The sequence below is a fragment of the Cherax quadricarinatus genome, chromosome 24, assembly GCF_038502225.1.
Source record: "Cherax quadricarinatus isolate ZL_2023a chromosome 24, ASM3850222v1, whole genome shotgun sequence".
NCBI lineage: Eukaryota > Metazoa > Arthropoda > Malacostraca > Decapoda > Parastacidae > Cherax > Cherax quadricarinatus.
Genome location: NC_091315.1, coordinates 24,744,448 through 24,763,928, shown reverse-complemented (window position 1 = coordinate 24,763,928; position 19,481 = coordinate 24,744,448). Strand labels below are relative to the sequence as shown.

At 45.3% G+C, this 19,481-nt stretch overlaps 1 protein-coding gene across 1 annotated transcript in view; it reads right to left on the bottom strand.

Moving 5' to 3' along the window:
• Window positions 1–331: 331 nt before the first annotated feature.
• Window positions 332–19,481, bottom strand: part of LOC128690744 (uncharacterized) — a 34,580-nt gene continuing 15,430 nt past the window's right edge. Inside the window, exons 4-6 of the mRNA XM_070088270.1 lie at window positions 10,141–10,279; window positions 6,299–7,297; window positions 332–1,657 (exon numbers count right to left, since the gene is read on the bottom strand). Coding sequence (XP_069944371.1) covers window positions 513–1,657; window positions 6,299–7,297; window positions 10,141–10,279 — 2,283 coding nt within the window. The 3' untranslated portion in view covers window positions 332–512. The remainder of the gene's footprint in view (window positions 1,658–6,298; window positions 7,298–10,140; window positions 10,280–19,481) is intronic.

Here is a 19,481-nt window from a genome sequence, read left to right as displayed (position 1 = left end):
TTGTAACAAGCGCAATTTATTTTAGCCTAATCCAACTAAATATATTTTAGATACGTTTACAGTAATTTAATACTAAACAAACACAATGAAATATATTTTTTTCGTTAGGTTCAAAATAATTTTTGCGAAATTATTGCATATACAAATTTTCGCTTGCAGTATTCGGTAAGAAGAGCTTTGCTATTTAAGTAAAAAAAATATCACAAGTTTTACCTATTCGACACGACATATTGTATATATATATATATATATATATATATATATATATATATATATATATATATATATATATATATATATATATATATATATATATATATATTAGTTCATATAAATTAGAAGATTTTAGCTACTTTTAAAGGAATATAATCACATAGATATATGTTTTAATTTTTATAATTTAAAGCTCAATAGTGAAAAAAGGTAAAGCTGAATATAAAGGAGGTGAGTCTTTGTTCAGTAGTTCTTCTCTAGTTCTTCGACCTCGATGTCCAAGAACCAGTGACACGAGGCTACCGTTGAACCACGTTCTCTTTTCTCTCTCCACTTCTTTGATTATCGCTTATTATCTCTACTTCACTCTTATTATGAATAATTTGTACCTCCTCCTCCTCCTCTTCCTTTATCGTTCTTTCTTGCGTCTTTTGACAGCTTCCGACGTTCGTTCTCGGCATCGAAGAAGACGAAGGTAACATTAGTATGTTATCTAAAGAAAATTTTTGGTAAGAACGCTTGTGGTGGATAAGAGAGAAATAAGACGATGAATCTGACGAAGGTGTCGGGGAGGACGAGGTACCTGCAGGAGTAGGAGAGGTACCTGCAGGAGTAGGAGAGGTACCTGCAGGAGTAGGAGAGGTACCTGCAGGAATTAGAGAGGTAATTATATGTGTATGACAGGTAACTGCAGGGGGATGAGAGGTACCTGCTGTAGTATGAGAAGTATCTGTAGGAGTATGAGAGGTAACTTCTGGCGAATGAAAGGAACCTTCAGGAGTATGAGAGCTACCTGCAGGAGTATGTGAGGTAACTTCTGGCGAATGAGAGGTACCTGCAGGAGTATGAGAAATGCCTGCAATACTTGCAGGAGTGTGAGATATACGTGCAGGAGTATCAGAGGTACCTGCAGTAGTATAAGAGGTAGTTGCAGGAGTGCAAGAAGGAAACTTAATACTGCTTGGAAATTCGTCCATGTGTGAACCTTCCTTATGAGAGTCGCTGCATCCGGAGTATATTAATGTGGGTGTGGCAACGGTAAGTCTGTCGTTAGGATCCCTAGTGCTGACTCGCGTATCTGGCGGCGATGGAGAATCTGATCTTTCTCTGGGAGACACTGGAGGGTCGAGCCTGCCAAGTGAGGTGTTGTTGATTGGAGGGAACGGCGACGAGGAGGAAGGAGGGATATGAGAAGGATGAGGAAGAAGGAAGAAGGATGAGGAAGAAGGATGAGGGCAGGAATTGGCCTCTGGAGTGTCGGAGGCTCTGCTGGAAGCCGCTGGAGTGTCAGAGGCGCTGGTGGAGGCCGCTGGAGTGTCGCAGGCACTGATGGAGGCCACTGGAGTGTCAGAGACACTGCTGGAGGCCGCTGGAGTATCGGAGGCGCTGCTGGAGGCCAGACTTGGTGGCAAGAGCGTCAACTGTCGTTCAGTCTTCTTCAACTCTGGCATAAAAGTAAAGAAAAAAAAAAGCTTCAGACCATTATTGTTATATTTAGGGTAAAGAATTAAACATACAGCGACTTGGCATCAGCTTTGATACAAGGGAAGGGTATCTCAAGTTATCTGGATCTAGAGCCCTTCCTCCCTCATCACGGCAACTCTCTTGAGGGACAAAATTTATGGCATTACATGTTGTACCTCGTGATTCCTCTAGCTAATTATGAAGCATCTTTATATACATATATGCATTTTATTACAAGAATTATTTAATATTATTGTATTGCTATAGTTATATTCTTTAACAGCTAAAACGAAACAATCATACATTATAATATTACAGACAGGCTCCGCTTTACAGCGGTTTGCTTAACAGAATTTCTCTAATACAGCGATTTTCAATTATACCTTTTCTTCATTTATTCAGACTTCCTACAATAAATATATTCACCACTCACCATAAGCTCACTTAATACATGATAGTGTAAACAATGTATCAAGCTTTTATATGCATTTGAAAGTGAAAAAAAAAAAGGTGTTATGATTCACTTTGCAGCGATCATCGCTTTACAGCAGTAGCCCGGAACCTATGTTCTGGGCTCCTGCTGTGTAAGTGGGGCCCTCGTGTATATATTTTTCTTATTTAGATTATTGTTTTTATGCTAGCAGAAACAGGGTTATAATTGGTTGATGTTATATTGGAAACATACTTGATATGTTATTCTGTTCTGTTTTCAGTCTACTTATGCTCATAGCATTAATTACACTTATATACAGTACCGTGCCTGAGGGTACAATACCGTGCCTGAGGGTACAATACCATGCCTGAGGGTACAATACCATGCCTGAGGGTCACAATACCATGCCTGAGGGTACAATACCGTGCCTGAGGGTACAATACCGTGCCTGAGGGTACAATACCATGCCTGAGGGTACAATACCGTGCCTGAGGGTACAATACCGTGCCTGAGGGTCACAATACCATGCCTGAGGGTACAATACCGTGCCTGAGGGTGCAGTACCGTGCCTGAGGGTACAATACCATGCTTGAGGGTCACAATACCGTGCGTGAGGGTACAATACCGTGCCTGAGGGTACAATACCATGCCTGAGGGTCACAATACCGTGCCTGAGGGTACAATACCGTGCCTGAGGGTACAATACCATGCCTGAGGGTCACAATACCATGCCTGAGGGTACAATACCATGCTTGAGGGTCACAATACCGTGCCTGAGGGTACAATACCGTGCCTGAGGGTACAATACCATGCCTGAGGGTACAATACCATGCTTGAGGGTCACAATACCGTGCCTGAGGGTACAATACCGTGCCTGAGGGTACAATACCATGCATGAGGGTCACAATACCGTGCCTGAGGGTACAATACCGTGCCTGAGGGTACAATACCGTGCCTGAGGGTACAATACCATGCCTGAGGGTCACAATACCATGCCTGAGGGTACAGTACCATGCCTGAGGGTACAGTACCATGCCTGAGGGTCACCATACCATGCCTGAGGGTACAATACCGTGCCTGAGGGTGCAGTACCGTGCCTGAGGGTACAATACCGTGCCTGAGAGTACAATACCGTGCCAGAGGGTGAAGTACTGTGCCTGAGGGCACAATAACGTGCCTGAGGGTACAATACCGTGCCTAAGGGTGCAGTACCGTGCCTAAGGGTGCAGTACCGTGCCTGAGGGTACAATACCGTATTTGAGGGTACAATACAGTGCCTGAAGGTACAATACCATGCCTGAGGGTGCAGTACCGTGCCTGAGAGTACAATACCGTGCCTGAGGGTACAATACAGTGCCTAAGCGTGCAGTACCGTGCCTGAGGGTACAATACCGTGCCTGAGGGTACAATACCGTGCCTGAGGGTATAATACCGTGCCTAAGCGTGCAGTACCGTGCCTGAGGGTACAATACCATGCCTGAGGGTACAGTACCGTGCCTGAGGGTATAATACCGTGCCTGAGGGCACAATACCGTGTCTGAGGGTGCAATCCCGTGCCTGAGGGTACAAGACCGTGCCTGAGGGTACAATACCGTGCCTGAGGGTACAATACCGTGCCTGAGGGTACAATACCGTGTCTGAGGGTACAATACCGTGCCTGAGGGTACAATACCGTGCCTGAGGGTACAATGCCGTGTCTGACGGTACAGTACCGTGTCTGAGGGTACAATACCGTGTCTGAAGGTACAATACCGTGTCTGAGGGTACAATACCGTTCCTGAGGGTACAATACCGTGTCTGAGGGTACAATACCGTGTCTGAGGGTACAAGACCGTGCCTGAGGGTACAATACCATGCCTGAGGGTACAATACCGTGCCTGAGGGTATAATACCGTGCCTGAGGGTACAATACCTTGTCTGAGGGTACAATACCGTGTCTGAGGGTACAAGACCGTGCCTGAGGGTACAATACCATGCCTGAGGGTACAATACCGTGTCTGAGGGTACAATACCGTGTCTGAGGGTACAATACCGTGTCTGAGGGTACAAGACCGTGCCTGAGGGTACAATACTATGCCTGAGGGTGCAATACCATGCCTGAGGGTACAATACCGTGTCTGAGGGTACAATACCATGCCTGAGGGTACAATACCGTGTCTGAGGGTACAAACCGTGTCTGAGGGTACAATACCGTGTCTGAGGGTACAAGACCGCGCCTGAGGGTACAATACCATGCCTGAGGGTACAATACCGTGTCTGAGGGTACAATACCGTGTCTGAGGGTACAATACCGTGTCTGAGGGTACAAGACCGTGCCTGAGGGTACAAGACCGTGCCTGAGGGTACAATACCATGCCTGAGGGTACAATACCATGCCTGAGGGTACAATACCGTGTCTGAGGGTACAATACCGTGTCTGAGGGTACAATACCGTGCCTGAGGGTACAAGACCGTGCCTGAGGGTACAATACCATGCCTGAGGGTACAATACCATGCCTGAGGGTACAATACCGTGTCTGAGGGTACAATACCGTGTCTGAGGGTACAATACCGTGCCTGAGGGTACAATACCGTGCCTGAGGGTACAAGACCGTGTCTGAGGGTACAATACCATGCCTGAGGGTACAATACCGTATACATGAGCTCCGAGGTAGCGATGCTCAAATGAGTTGAATCTAATGTATTAGTTTTGCAAGTCCGACACAAGGTAATAAACTGTGTTGAAAAGTATTCGTCTTGTGAAAAGCCCTAAACCCTGATGACTGTCTACCTCAGTTACCTGATGACTGTCTACCTCAGCTACCTAACGACCGTCAACCTCAGCTGCCTGACGACCGTCAACCTCAGCTACCTGACGACCGTCAACCTCAGCTGCCTGACGACCGTCAACCTCAGCTACCTGACGACCGTCAACCTCAGCTGCCTGACGACCGTCAACCTCAGCTGCCTGACGACCGTCAACCTCAGCTACCTGACGACCGTCAACCTCAGCTACCTGACGACCGTCAACCTCAGCTGCCTGACGACCGTCAACCTCAGCTACCTGACGACCGTCAACCTCAGCTACCTGACGACCGTCAACCTCAGCTGCCTGACGATCGTCAACCTCAGCTGCCTGACGACCGTCAACCTCAGCTGCCTGACGACCGTCAACCTCAGCTGCCTGACGACCGTCAACCTCAGCTGCCTGACGACCGTCAACCTCAGCTGCCTGACGACCGTCAACCTCAGCTGCCTGACGACCGTCAACCTCAGCTACCTGACGACCGTCAACCTCAGCTGCCTGACGACCGTCAACTGGCTTCTGTGTCTTCCACGAATATTACATTGTGTAATAATCAAAATATGAAATTTTAACTGTTACTGAGTTTTCTCAGCATTAGCAAGTTGCCAAAATTACGAACTCTCTGGCATCACTAGCATTTCCTTGTTAACTTAATGATTAGATGCCGTCCATATAAATATCGTACTATCACATAATAAAGTGTCGTTGTTAATAACATTGTAATCGAAACATTTGTGATGCAGATAAAGGCAGACATGTCGAGATCAAGACGTGTGTGCTTGAGCGTCTTCGTGCCGCTGGTATCATCATTCCAGTTCTCCGAACATTTCCATGTCATTTATTACCCCTCAAGGGTGGTTCCTTGATGCTGGTCAGGGGCTCTTGATATAGGGAATTGAATCTCTGGTCCGGTTCCCTGAATTGGGCCTGAATGCTTCACCCCCTTCCCACAGCCGCTGTATAATCCCTCCGGGTTTAGCGCCCCCCCCATTTTAATAATTATAATAATCCAAGTCATTTAGGTGTATTTCCAACCATATACGTCATTCCTTTCATGTCATAGGTTACAACCTGCAGCCAGTTTTGGCTAAAGGGGTACAAAATCTCTCCGCTGTTTGGGCTGTAGAGTTGATGGGATCTTAGTGAGACTCAACCCGCTGAAATCCACCATCACGATGTGATCCAGTGTTGGGAAGCTTATATTTTTTTCTTTATTTTATGTGGCGTAGTGTACGTGTGTGGTAGAACTGCTGGAGGCTTGATCCTCCTTCTGTTAGTCGTACAAAACAGATGGTGCCTACCTACCTGCTGGCTACCTGTCCAATGTTTAATTTGTGCCAAGACCTGTCATGCCAATATGTGAGGTGCAACAAAGTAAGACAAGTAGTATGAGACTCACTCACCTGCATGAAGGAGTGCGTGGTTGCGCAGGTTGGTGAGCTTGCTGAAGCCCTTGCCACACACTGTGCACTTGTGCGGCCACTGGCCGTTGTGCACGAACATGTGTGATCGCAGGTCTCCAGGCGTCGGGAAAGAGCGAGTGCACAGCGAACACTTGTGAGGTTTCTCCTTGACGTGCGTCATCTTGTGGTAGTAGAGGTTGGAGGAGGCGGTGAACCTCTTGCCACACACGCCACACTGGTGTGGCTTCTCACCGCTGTGGATGCGTCGGTGAGTGTTGAGCGAGGAGCTGGTCGAGAAGCCTTTACCGCAGACATCACAGGCGTGAGGCTTCTCCCCAGTGTGGGTCCTCATGTGCCGCTTCAACAATGACGGACGATCAAAGGCCTTACCGCACTCTGAGCACGGCAGCATAGTCCGTTCCCGACGCTTGACGGGGGCCAGCGGCAGTGCCACCTCGCTGCTGCTGCTGCTACTGCTGCTGCTGCCAGAGGCGGTGCTGGTGATGGCAGAGGTGCGGTACACACAGATACCACTGCTAGACGGCACTGACGCTGGCTTTGTCGTCCTCAACTTCAACGTAAACGGTCTCCCCGATGACTCTGAATCTGCCAGATTAATCCCGAATCCGGACTGCCTGAGCGGGAAGAACGACGAAGAAGCCGAAGGAAAAGGCGAGATCGGGGAGCTGGTAGCGGGTGATCGTGGGGAGGGGGATCGAAGCGGTGACTCCGCCTCCAGTTTCCTCTTCCCCGTGTCGTCTCCGCCGGAAGGGGTTCCTGGCGTCGGGGTTTTAGACGCCGGAGAGGTTAGCAAGGAGCGGGAGAGGTCCAGCGGCGCCTCCGCCATGATGGAGTCAATAGTGCGACGGTAGAGGGAGGAGCGGAGGAGGGTGAGGGCAGGCAGGAGGAGGACATCCTCCCCACCTACCTCCGGCAGGAGGAAGGCCACCAGCCGCTCCCCTGGCCACACCTCACGCACCACCTCGAACACCACGGAACCTGAGGAGTTAATGCAACGTCAGAAAATATATACTAATGAAGGGCTCTTGTGTCAAGGAAGTGGAGCCATCTTCCTCCCCTTCCTTGGACCAAACCTGATTATCTCTCATTTCCCAGGCGATGTATGACTCATACGGGTTTACCACTTCTTCATGAATATAGTAACACCGGCAACGTCAGAGTATAAATAACATAACATCAAGTGAATGGTACTTTAATTTTTAAGTGTGACCGGAAAACAAGGGCATGGCCTAGGTCACGTGACCGGAAACAACAGTGGTGGGTCATGTGACTAAGACCTGCGTCACCAGGTACTTGTCCTGGTACCTGGCAGGTCTTACCTAACTTATTACACTGTGGAAAATATTTACCCAGCAATTAATATTAATTACACACACACACACACACACACACACACACACACACACACACACACTGGAGGACAGGAGAGATAGGGGGGACATGATAACGACATACAAAATACTGAGAGGAATTGACAAGGTGGACAAAGACAGGATGTTCCAGAGATTGGACACAGTAACAAGGGGACACAGTTGGAAGCTGAAGACACAGATGAATCACAGGGATGTTAGGAAGTATTTCTTCAGCCACAGAGTAGTCAGGAAGTGGAATAGTTTGGGAAGCGATGTAGTGGAGGCAGGATCCATACATAGCTTTAAGCAGAGGTATGATAAAGCTCACGGCTCAGGGACAGTGACCTAGTAGCTATCAGTAAAGAGGCGGGGCCAGGAGCTCGGACTCGACCCCCGCAACCTCAACTAGGTGAGTACACACACACCTTAAAGCGAGGTAGTGGAGGCAGGTAACATACATACATAGCTTTAAGAAGAGGTATGATAAAGCTCATGGAGCAAGGAGAGAGTGGACCTAGTGGCGACTAGTGAAGAGGTGGGGCCAGGAGCTATGAATCGACCCTTGCAATAACAATTAGGTGAGTACACAAGCACTCACACACCTGGAGTTTACCTGGAGAGGGTTTCGGGGGTCAACGCCCCCGCGGCCCGGTCTGAGACCAGGTCTCATGGAGGATCAGGGTCTGATTAACCAGGCTGTTACTGCTGGCCGCACGCAAGCTGATGTACGAACCACAGCCCGGTTGGTCAAGTACTGACTTTAGGTGCCTGTCCAATGCCTTCTTGAAGACAGCGAGGGGTCTATTGGTAATCCCCCTTATGTATGCTGGGAGGCAATTGAACAGTCTTGGGCCCCGGACACATATTTATGCAAAACAATCGCAGACAGGCGTTCTTTACAATACAAGACAAGCCAGTGCATCATCAGGAGCTGTGCAATGTTGCAAGGGCAGCAACAGGAGAAAATGAGAGAAAGTTTTTCAGAGTATGGTAACGTGGGTGGCACCCCCAGGATCACTTTCAGTGTAAAAACAGTCAGCTGACATCCTAAAGGTTCTAGGTTCGACTCCCAGTTGCTCCTTGTTCACTCTCTAAGCCTCAGAGACTGCTGGGTCTTGAAATAACCAGAGTTGACATAACACATCTTCGTCTCGAAGTTAAACTGTGCAAAGAATTCAAGTCTATGAGTTAGGTCTCCCGGAAGGTCGGATTACTGAATTTCCTCTACACCTGATGCTTGAATTAATGAAACAGTAAATAGGAACCTGTGCTTTGGCAGACTGTTGTGCGCTCTCTCTCTCTCTCTCTCTCTCTCTCTCTCTCTCTCTCTCTCTCTCTCTCTCTCTCTCCTCTCTCTCTCTCTCTCTCTCTCTCTCTCTCTCTCTCTATCTATCTATCTATCTCTCTCTCTCTTTCACTCTTTCCTTAAATAGCTGGTCTCAGTGTCTCCTACTTAGCTATGTACAGTAATATACATAAAGTGAGGAGAAAGGTAGTGTGGCGGTGCTAAGTGCTCCAGAAGCGAGAAGAGTGATATTACAAATAATAATGATACTAATAATAGCAATGCTACTACTACTACTACAATAATAATAATAATAATAATAATAATAATAATAATAATAATAATAATAATAATAATAGCGATAATATTAATGAAAATAGACACAAATAGCATTTATATATTATATTTTTGACTACTCACTTTAGCTTGTATATTAACAATTGCCTTTCCTGCCCTCCACTCCCTCCCTACCTCCCTCCCTCCCTCCCTCCCTCCCTCCCTCCCTCTCTTTCTCACATATCCTCCTTCCCTACTTCTCTTCCTCCTTCCATCTCTCAATTGCTTCCCTACCCTCTTTTTCTCACTTCCTACTTCCCTATCTTCCTCTTTCCATCCCCTCACTTCCTTCCCTCCCTTCCTTCCTCCCACCACCCATCCACCCCCCCCCCTCCCTTCCTTCCTTCCTCCTTCCCTTAATCACCCACGGGCCGCCGTTGACACACTTCCAACATCTTCCGCGTCGCCACGCGCCGCCTTTCCGGCCTCGCCGCTTGCGTCCGACTCGGCTCCACCCACACTTCCGGCGTGCGGCGGGGTGCGGCGACACGCGCACGTCCACAGACCGCAGCTTCCCACCATTACGTGGTGAGGGTCAAGTGGTGGGGCGTCGGACGTCGGGCGTCGGGCGTCGGGCACGTGTCTTATCGAAAGATGACCCAGAGACCTGTTGAGTGCCAATGTAGTGCCAGTGTAATGTCAATGTAGTATAGTTATAGTGTCAATTTTTTACTTATCTGTCTTTATCACCCTTGTCTGTTTTACTCCTAACTCTTGTTTTACTCATCCCTGTCTGTTTTACTCCTAACTTACTAACCCCTAAGTGACTTACCTCTGATTCACTTCTTACCCCTGGACACCTTCACCCTTGACTCTTTTACTTACCCCCTAACTAACGTCTTACTCACCCCTGACCCTGGAAGCAACCATGTTGACACGAGGAGTGAAGTGAAGTGAGTAACTGATGAAGCGAACCCAGTTGCAGAGCCTCACCCGTCCACCAGCTCTGTCACACACTTCCTCGTAGCTACCGTACCTCTGTCTCGGCTGTGTGGGAGAGACAGGCAGGCTGTGAGGGAGGAGGGATACCTTAGCTGTTATCGCAGAGAGAGAGAGAGAGAGAGAGAGAGAGAGAGAGAGAGACAGACAGAGGAAGGGATGAGAGAGCTGGGGAGAAAGGGAAGGAGTGAGAAAGGATTTTTAAGATTTGGATTTTGCGCGGAATCGGCTGGTTTATTGTGCACTATTATCCATCCTGTGGAGGGTAGCACAAGAGCACATAGATATATAAAAGGCCTAGGAACCAGCCCAAAAAAAGATTAACAGGAGTACATCTGGATTTATATCTACATTTATGGTATCTGTTGCCAGCAGATTTAGGATAATTGCATAATATGTCTGGTATCTTATCTTCATTAGTAAGATACATTCATAAATCATATAAGTAGGTTATCATACCGTTTATCTCTATATTTCTCAATAAGCGGACAATTCATCACATAGTGTTCAAGACAGTGACCACAGGTCTGGTCACATACTTTGCATTTGGTTTGATCATCATCTGTGTGTCTGTCATACTGCCAGAAGTACTTGTAACCAAGCCTCAGCCTGGCCACTACAACATCAGTCAGTACTTGTAACCAAGCCTCAGCCTGGCCACTACAACATCAGTCAGTACTTGTAACCAAGCCTCAGCCTGGCCACTACAACATCAGTCAGTACTTGTAACCAAGCCTCAGCCTGGCCGCTACAACATCAGTAAGTACTTGTAACCAAGCCTAAGCCTGGCCACTACAACATCAGTCAGTACTTGTAACCAAGCCTAAGCCTGGCCACTACAACATCAGTCAGTACTTGTAACCAAGCCTCAGCCTGGCCACTACAACATCAGTCAGTACTTGTAACCAAGCCTCAGCCTGGCCACTACAACATCAGTCTGTCTGTCCATATTGCAAGTTGCTCCATAAACGTACTTATCAGGTTATCATAGCGCGTTATAGATCTACTCAGACTTCTAACTACATTCATATAACATTCACTTTTATCATTTACTTCTCTCCTAATATTCTTCCTCATACTGGACACAAACACACCAAAGTTATATTTCACATTTTCCTTCAGGGTATTTTTTTTGGCTAACTTATCAACTTTTACATGAAGGTGTAACTGTGTGATGGGATCCCTTAAAATTGCATACTAATTCCCTTTTCTCTGATTTTGAAGTATCTACACCTGACTTCTTCACTGAACATGTTTTTAGAGTCATTTAAGTCAAGCTTTCAATGATGGGATAGAAACGTAGGTTAACTTTAGTGCCACAATGATGATAAAACAATTCAGTGTGCAGTGTAAACGCCCAGTTGATATTTCTCATGCCTAACTTAAGATAGTCATTATCCTTCTTACCAACAAAGGTGGCAACACGATTCCTGTTTACATCCATCAGTGTATGTAATTTGTAATATATTACTAACAGTTAAACGAGAAATTTATTCTTGAACATTTGCCTTTGCAAGTGATTTAAGGGAAGGCTTACTGGTGATACACTTCTTGAGAGGGACTTGCAGGCATGTGATATTAGCTCGTGCCGATGATACAGTGCTTTTGGGAGATTATGAGGAGAAGTTGCGAAGATTGGTGGACGAATTTGGGATGGTTTGTAAAAGAAAGAAAATAAAAACGAGCATGTTAAAGAAATACAGGTTCCATGGAGGAATGAAATGCTCTTGTTGTCTACAGTGATACAGTTCTCTACAGTGATACAGTTGTCTACAGTGATACAGTTGTCTACATGAAATGTCCATTATGTTGCGGTGTCCGACAGATTGTAATAAAGTTGGTAGAATTACCGACAATATGTAAAGTAAAAGGACACAAGTGCAACTAATGTGACATTTTATTGTGGCAACGTTTCGCTCTCCAGGAGCTTTATCTACAGTTATCTACAGTGATACAGTTTGTGCAGGTTGAACTTCTAGACATTCAGTAAGATTTGTAGTGACAATATCTGGTTCATTTCTTAGCATTCTAATATCAGTGATACTAGAGCCTTGGTAGATTTAGGACAGACAATTATAATTCCGAGGGCTTCGTTTTGCATTAACTTCCAGAACTGGAGAGACTTTTCTTTAGCAGTAATATGGGCCCAGAATAATCAATTAAGAATCTAATATGGGCTGTGTATATTATTCTCATTATTCTCAAATTAGCACCAGAGTTGGGGTTGTAAACAGCAACAGCTCTGAGAGCATCTAGTATATCTTTGCATTTGTTAGTTGCAGTATGATGGATTTATTGAAGGGTACTTCTACACCAAGATATCTGTAAGATTTTAACTTAGTTAATGTTTTTACCCTTTGAACAGATGGGTGGGGCATGTCCTTTGCTTGGCAATATCTTTGTTTTAGATGGAAATATGACGAGGCCTAGTCGATTACCAATTACTTGAACCTCGTTAAGAATGTTCAGCTTTTATTCTCTGTTGTATGGATCATGATGTTATCAGCATAGCTTATAGCTATATGTTTAGGTGAGGCAGTTAGAGCATTTAGGAGAGCATTAATCAGAACATTAAATAGCATGGGACCGAACTCCTCCCTGTGGTGTACCAAGGAGCATTTCTTTAGACTCGCTTCTAAAGCCTTGATAGACAACAGAAGACACTATTTGACAGATCCTATTACCCAACTGAGTATGCTCATGTAAGATAACATAATTCTCTAGTATAGTCTGTTAAATATCATTCTTAGAATGTTTTACAAAGACAACTAGTTAAGGAGATCGGCCTAAATACATCAGTCTGTTGCGGCTTAGGAACAGACACAGTGAGACTATAGGTCCAAAACGTAGGAAGAACACCCTCCATGTAATTAAGATTATACAGCGCTAACAAAGTGTTATCAGAGACACGCCTTAGTGTTCCGAAGATAACATAAGTTACACCATCCTCTCCAGGGAAGGCTGATCCACCTTTATTTAATGCATTATCTAATAAATTCTCAGTGAAGAGGTAATGACTCTCTTCAATATTTTGGCTCATAAATAAATTTCAACCTTTCTTCAGAGGCAGGTGAGAGGCAGAGGCAGGCTGGGTGAGGCATCGAGAGGTGAGGAAGAAACTCTGTCTTCCCCTCCCTTGACTGTTGTGATAGAGACGGAGGGGAAGACAGAGACTATCGACAGAAAGAGATAGGGTAATTCTCAATGAAGAGAGAGAGAGAGAGAGAGAGAGAGAGAGAGAGAGAGAGAGAGAGAGAGAGAGAGAGAGAGAGAGAGAGAGAGGGTGATTATGAGGATATATAGAGAGAAGTCACAGCCGAGGTTACTAAGCTTCCTGTAGTGATATGCATCACCTTCACAACCACAATAAAACTCTCAAGCATCAGTATCGTTACCTGCTATCATGGATATTTTCATCACAGTGCCACTATTTATTCCAGTCAGCCCAGGAAAATTAATATTCTTCAAAAACAGAATCATGCAGCACTCTCTCTCTCTCTCTCTCTCTCTCTATCTATCTATCTCTCTCTGAAAGTCATCTTATCATACGTTTCTCACATACACTATGATGAGAAGTATGCCTACCAAGCGTATCTCACATAATGAGAAACATCGGTGTTCTCATTAAGTTGGACACCAATTCTCTAGCAGACTTAAAACCAGTTAGAATTCTAAATCCTCTGCAGCAGTACACAGTCCTCGCAAGTGTCACTGAGGGAGGGGGAAGCTTCACCTTTTATGCAAAGTTATCATAAAATAACTCGCCGTGGAAAAGTGACCGAGTGAATAAGTTTCTCAGCAAATGTAGTGGAAATGTTCAGTGTTGCACAGCGACGTTCATTTGAACATGATGCCAGTTGTTGTTCTATATTAAGAATGGCTGATGTGATAACTAGTGGTTGATGTGTTTAATAGTGATTAATGTAATAACTAGTAGTTATGTGATAACTAGTAGTTAATGTGATAACTAGTAGTTGATGTGATAACTAGTAGTTAATGTGATAACTAGTAGTTGATGTGATAACTAATGGTTAATGTGAAAACTAGTAGTTGATAACTAGTGGTTAATGTGATAACTAGAGCAGATAACTAGCTTCAGTTGATGGTTCCTTCTTTGGAAATAGTCCAATAGTTTGTCTCAAGGATATGGTGCCTTAATGTCGGTGAGGAGCTCATTATCCAAGGGATAGGACCTATCCTTTCCCTAGATCGAACTTGCTTGCCTTCCATTACGCTGGAAGGTTATCTCACTACAACAACAGCTGCTTATCAGCTGCCTGCAAGTTTTGTCTTCAAGAGTCGCTTTTGTATTCAGGTTTTCGAACTTTTATATGTAAGAATTTTATTAGAAACCCACTGTTGCTCGGGGTCCTTTACTGTGTTTCATGGATGATAAATCTAAGCCATATGGAGCTTCAGAAAAATCGTCAATGTAAGGACTCGTCCACGACTTAGCTTTTTGTGGGGGTCAGGGGTTCGTGTATGGCTGACAGAGGCCTCTCCCTTGTTACTGGGGGTTGTCGGCCTATTTTATTGTGCTTCATTCAGATGCAGGTGAAACTGATACCTGTTTTGCCTTTTCTGATAGCGAAACACTCCATTGTTTTCTTGAGGTAGAGTGACACTGTTGTGACTTCATTGATAACAATGTTCTCTGTTGCAGTATAAACAACTTGCAGATTTTAGTGGATACTGTACAAGAGAATCTAAAAGAAATAAATAGTCTCTCTTAGGCCTCATTTCAAATATGTATTGTATAAGTGTGCATATGTATACATGTGTATGAATTCGTTTTTATATACGTGTGAATGTATTCTTGTCTCCTCCTCTCCTCCTGACGCTTGGTCAGTTCACTGTGGTGGTGAGTTGTGTGTAGACCCGAGGGTTAGCAACCTCATCCCGGAGGCTTGCCACTCACCACAGGGTGCTTACCTGACCAAGTACCCAGCAACTCTTTCGGCATAAATGATGGGATATTTCCTATTTCGTCTAAACTTACCGCCGTTTCCTGCCGAAGACACGGAACCAATTATGTATGTGGATTGTAGAGTGTAATAAAATACTTGGAATGCTTTCGTTTGTTTTGTGATCACAGCTCGCAAAATGGTAGTGACATGGTTGTAAACAACTCACTGAACGAGGGATTCGAACCCATGGCAAGCCAGCCATAAAACTATCAGAACTATATTTGTCTAAAAACAGGATTGGCTTGCCATGAGTTCGAACCCTTCGTTCAGTTATTTGTGAGTACGATTAAAGCGCTATGAGAGTGAAGTGGTCAGGACAGCAGCAAGCTGTTCATAATCGCAAAATTTAGTAATGTTAGAAGCAGAATATGCTTAAAGCGCTGAATACCCATATGGTTTTAGTGTTTTATAAATAAGAAAATCATTCACGTGTTTATGCATATTTGTGCGCATGACATGACCAGACTACAGCTGAGTCCAGGTTAACACTAATATAATGACAGAAGACACTCGGTGATAAATGACTGGCGGCTCCCGCAGGGTTTTGTGATATTAAAAAAAAAGACACGTTGATAAGACACATGTGCAACAGTTAGGTATCTTTATTCCGAAAAGTTTCTCCTACACAGTAGGTTTCTTCAGTCGAGAAGAGTGAGCAGAAACAGTAGAGATGTGAAGACGATGTAATCAGTCCCTCAGCCTGGAGAAGAGTTTTACTCCATAGTCTGGAACAGACTATGGAGCAAAACTCTTCTCCAGGCTGAGGGACTGATCACCTCGAAACTACGTCTTCAAGGCTGATGTACTGATGACATCATCCTTACATCTCTACTGCTTCTGCTCACTCTACTCGACTGAAGAAGCCTACTGCGGAGGAGAAACGTTTCGGAATAAAGATGCCTAAATGTTGAACATGTATCTTACTTACTAACTTGTCGGTATTGTATACCATTGTGACATTCAGCCACCACGTCCAGTGTCTCTGATGCTGTGTCGTTCAGGGAAGATCTTCTCCTGTTTATATTACATCACGGAAACTGAGAGAATGATTGACCTGAATGACGTTCACCGTTGACCATAACATTGTAAAAATCTAGTTTAACCCTTAAACTGTCCAAACGTAGATCTACGTTTTTTCAACATTTGAAAGTATGTAGAAAAAAGTAGATCTTTTGTTTTTTTTTTTTTTACATTTGAAAACGTATAAAAAAAACTCTGATCTACTTTTATTTGTTATATTTGAAAACGCGTAAAAAAAACGTAGATCTACTTTTGGAGCACTACGCATGTGAACATAGATCTGCTTGTACAGTTTAAGGGTTAATAGAGGTTAACATTTAACATTTCTTGTAGGTTTTAGATCAAAATTAATATCTGAATAGGTAAATGGAACTGAGAATCAACTTAAACTGTTTGAGACTTTCGCGGGTTATAAACGATTTTCTTGAAGGAATGACAAGATGTCAGTCAGCTACTTAAAAGGTATCCCTTAAAAGGTATCCTTTCCATGGGGAGGTGCTACACCAGTAGTAATGTTACTTAATAAAGTTTTATCTAAAATAAGGGTAGATCCATTGTCTTAGATCAAGAGCCCCTGCCCAACATCAAGCACCCCCTCTCCCATATGAAGGAAAAATACCTGTGAAAGCGTATGCAATTCAGATTTTGTTTATCATATTTAGCCTTGATGTGTGTGTGGCCGGCATGCAGAAATAATTAAGAGTTCAATGCTGAATCTAAATGTCACAGGAAAGTGGTCAGGAGCCTGATGTGATCTGTAACCCACTACGATAACGCGGACGTTGGTAAACACATGCAACTTCCAATGTCAATAAGCTGATGAATGTTGCAGTAGCCAGGTTTAGTCCTGGTTACAAGTACTTCTGATGTCAGGCCATGTATACATAGACAATGATCAAATTAAATGTGAAATATGTAGTTGAAGTTAGCTCTATACTCACTTTCTTAAACATTATATACGTGAGTATTCACGTACTGAGGAATATTCAGATATTCAGAACAGTAAATAGTAACTTATGTGCTATGTCGAGGCTACTTATTGAGAGAGAAAAAACTTGCCGTCAAGTGTACTAGAAAGACTGTGTGTAGAGCAAACTTTTATTTAGATCAAGTTTGGTTCTAAATAGTTTTAGCAATTCATTAGTAAAAAATGGCGACGTGACTCATCAAACACAGTTGAGAAACAACAAAATGACACAGTACCGTGACTGGAACAATACACAAATAATCCGCACATGGGAGAGAGGAGCTTATGGTAACGTTACGGTCCGACTTACACCATTTACAAAGTCAAACAAAGTTACGGAGGAGGAAGAGGTGGGTCACCTAACATGTGTGACAGTGATGTGTGTGTGTGTGTGTGTGTGTGTGTGTGCGTGTGTGTGTGTGTGTGTGTGTGTGTGTAGGTCACCTGCACTCACTGTTGTGCTTCCTTCTGTTTAAATGTGACTGTCGAGTGACTGTTATACAGTGTGCTCTTCCTTCTTAGCGAGAGTTTTGTCCAGGTTAGGTTATGCAAGACTTGTCAGGAAACAGGACAAATGTTTCCCGACGCGAGTCTTAGTCATATGATGACCCACCACTGGAACTTTTGGTCATCTGACCGAGACCTTCTGCTGGTTTACCAGTCCACCTCGTTATAAATAATTATGATTATAACCATTTCACAAGGGTTCACAATCACTGCTGTAAATATATAATTATAGTATGTTATTGTATGTAAATATATGTAAATATATAATTATAGTATGTTATTATATCACGTATATGATGAACTGTTGACTTCTTGTGATTATTATTTTTCGTTTGAAAATATCACTGGAGCCTTCACAGTACCTTGGTCCAGGGGCCCTCACAGTACCTTGGTCCAGGGGCCCTCACAGTACCTTGGTCCAGGGGCCCTCACAGTACCTTGGTCCAGGGGCCCTCACAGTACCTTGGTCCAGGGGGCCTCACAGTACCTTGGCCCAGGGGCCCTCACAGTACCTTGGTCCAGGGGCCCTCACAGTACCTTGGTCCAGGGGCCCTCACAGTACCTTGGTCCAGGGGCCCTCACAGTTTCCGGGGCCCTCACAGACTTTGGTCCAGGGGGCCTCACAGACCTTGGCCCAGGGGCCCTCACGGGGCCCGGTCCAGGGGCCCTCAGTACCTTGGTCCAGGGGCCTGTATTGGTCCAGGGGCCCTCATACCTTGGTAGGGGCCTTCAAGCCTTGGTCCAGGGGCCCTCCACATCCTTGGTCCAGGGGCCCTCACAGTACCTTGGTCCAGGGGCCCTCACAGTACCTTGGTCCAGGGGCCCTCACAGTACCTTGGTCCAGGGGCCCTCACAGTACCTTGGTCCAGGGGCCCTCACAGTGCCTTGGTCCAGGGGCCTTCACAGTACCATGGCCCAGGGGCCCTCACAATACCTTGGCCCAGGGGCCTACCAAATCTTAATGCTGCTCTGCTTGGGATAACGCATGCGTTATTAAGGTGGTGTGTATTATGTGCGAGTGTTAGTCGACCTCTAGCTCCTGTGACTATGTTATTACTTTTCAAGTTCAGGATAGGATGCTTAGCTGTGTTTTGCGCACTTGTGATGCGGTACGTATGTTCGTGTGTGTGCGTGCGTAGCCGTGCGCCTCTGTTGACGCCTGTGTGCGCATATGAACACATCTACTTATACATGTATGTATGCGTTGATGCGCCCCTTCAAGCACGCATGCACTTGCCCATGACTCCGCATACTTGTTGCGGGATATGTATTGACATGCGGGTGGGCGCACTGCCCCCCCCCCAGTCACTTCTATCACTCTCCCATCTCTTTCTTCTTCCCCTTCCCATCTTTCTTCTTCCCTCCCTTCTCTCTTATTCTCCCCTCCCTTCTCTCTTCTTCTCCCTTTCTTCCCTTCTGTTCCACCTACCCTTTCTGTCTTTTCCCTCCTCTTCCCATCCTTCCCCATTATACCTCTCTCTCTCCTCTCTCTCTCTCTCTCTCTCTCTCTCTCTCTACTCTCTCTCTCTCTCTCTCTCTCTCCTCTCTCTCTCTCTCTCTCTCTCTCTCTCTCTCTCTCTCTCTCTCATACTTCTTCCCAACCCTCTCCACCACGCCTATCCCTCACCTCCTCCCCTCTCTTCCTCCTCCCCTCCCCTCCCCTACGAAGCACCTGAACGGGATGGTGCTGAGCCATCATTCCCCCTCCCCCATTCATGAGAGCCGCCCCCCCCTCTCCCATGACTATGGGTGATGACGTGGTTGGTGTGCGCATCACGCTGCGTCCTGT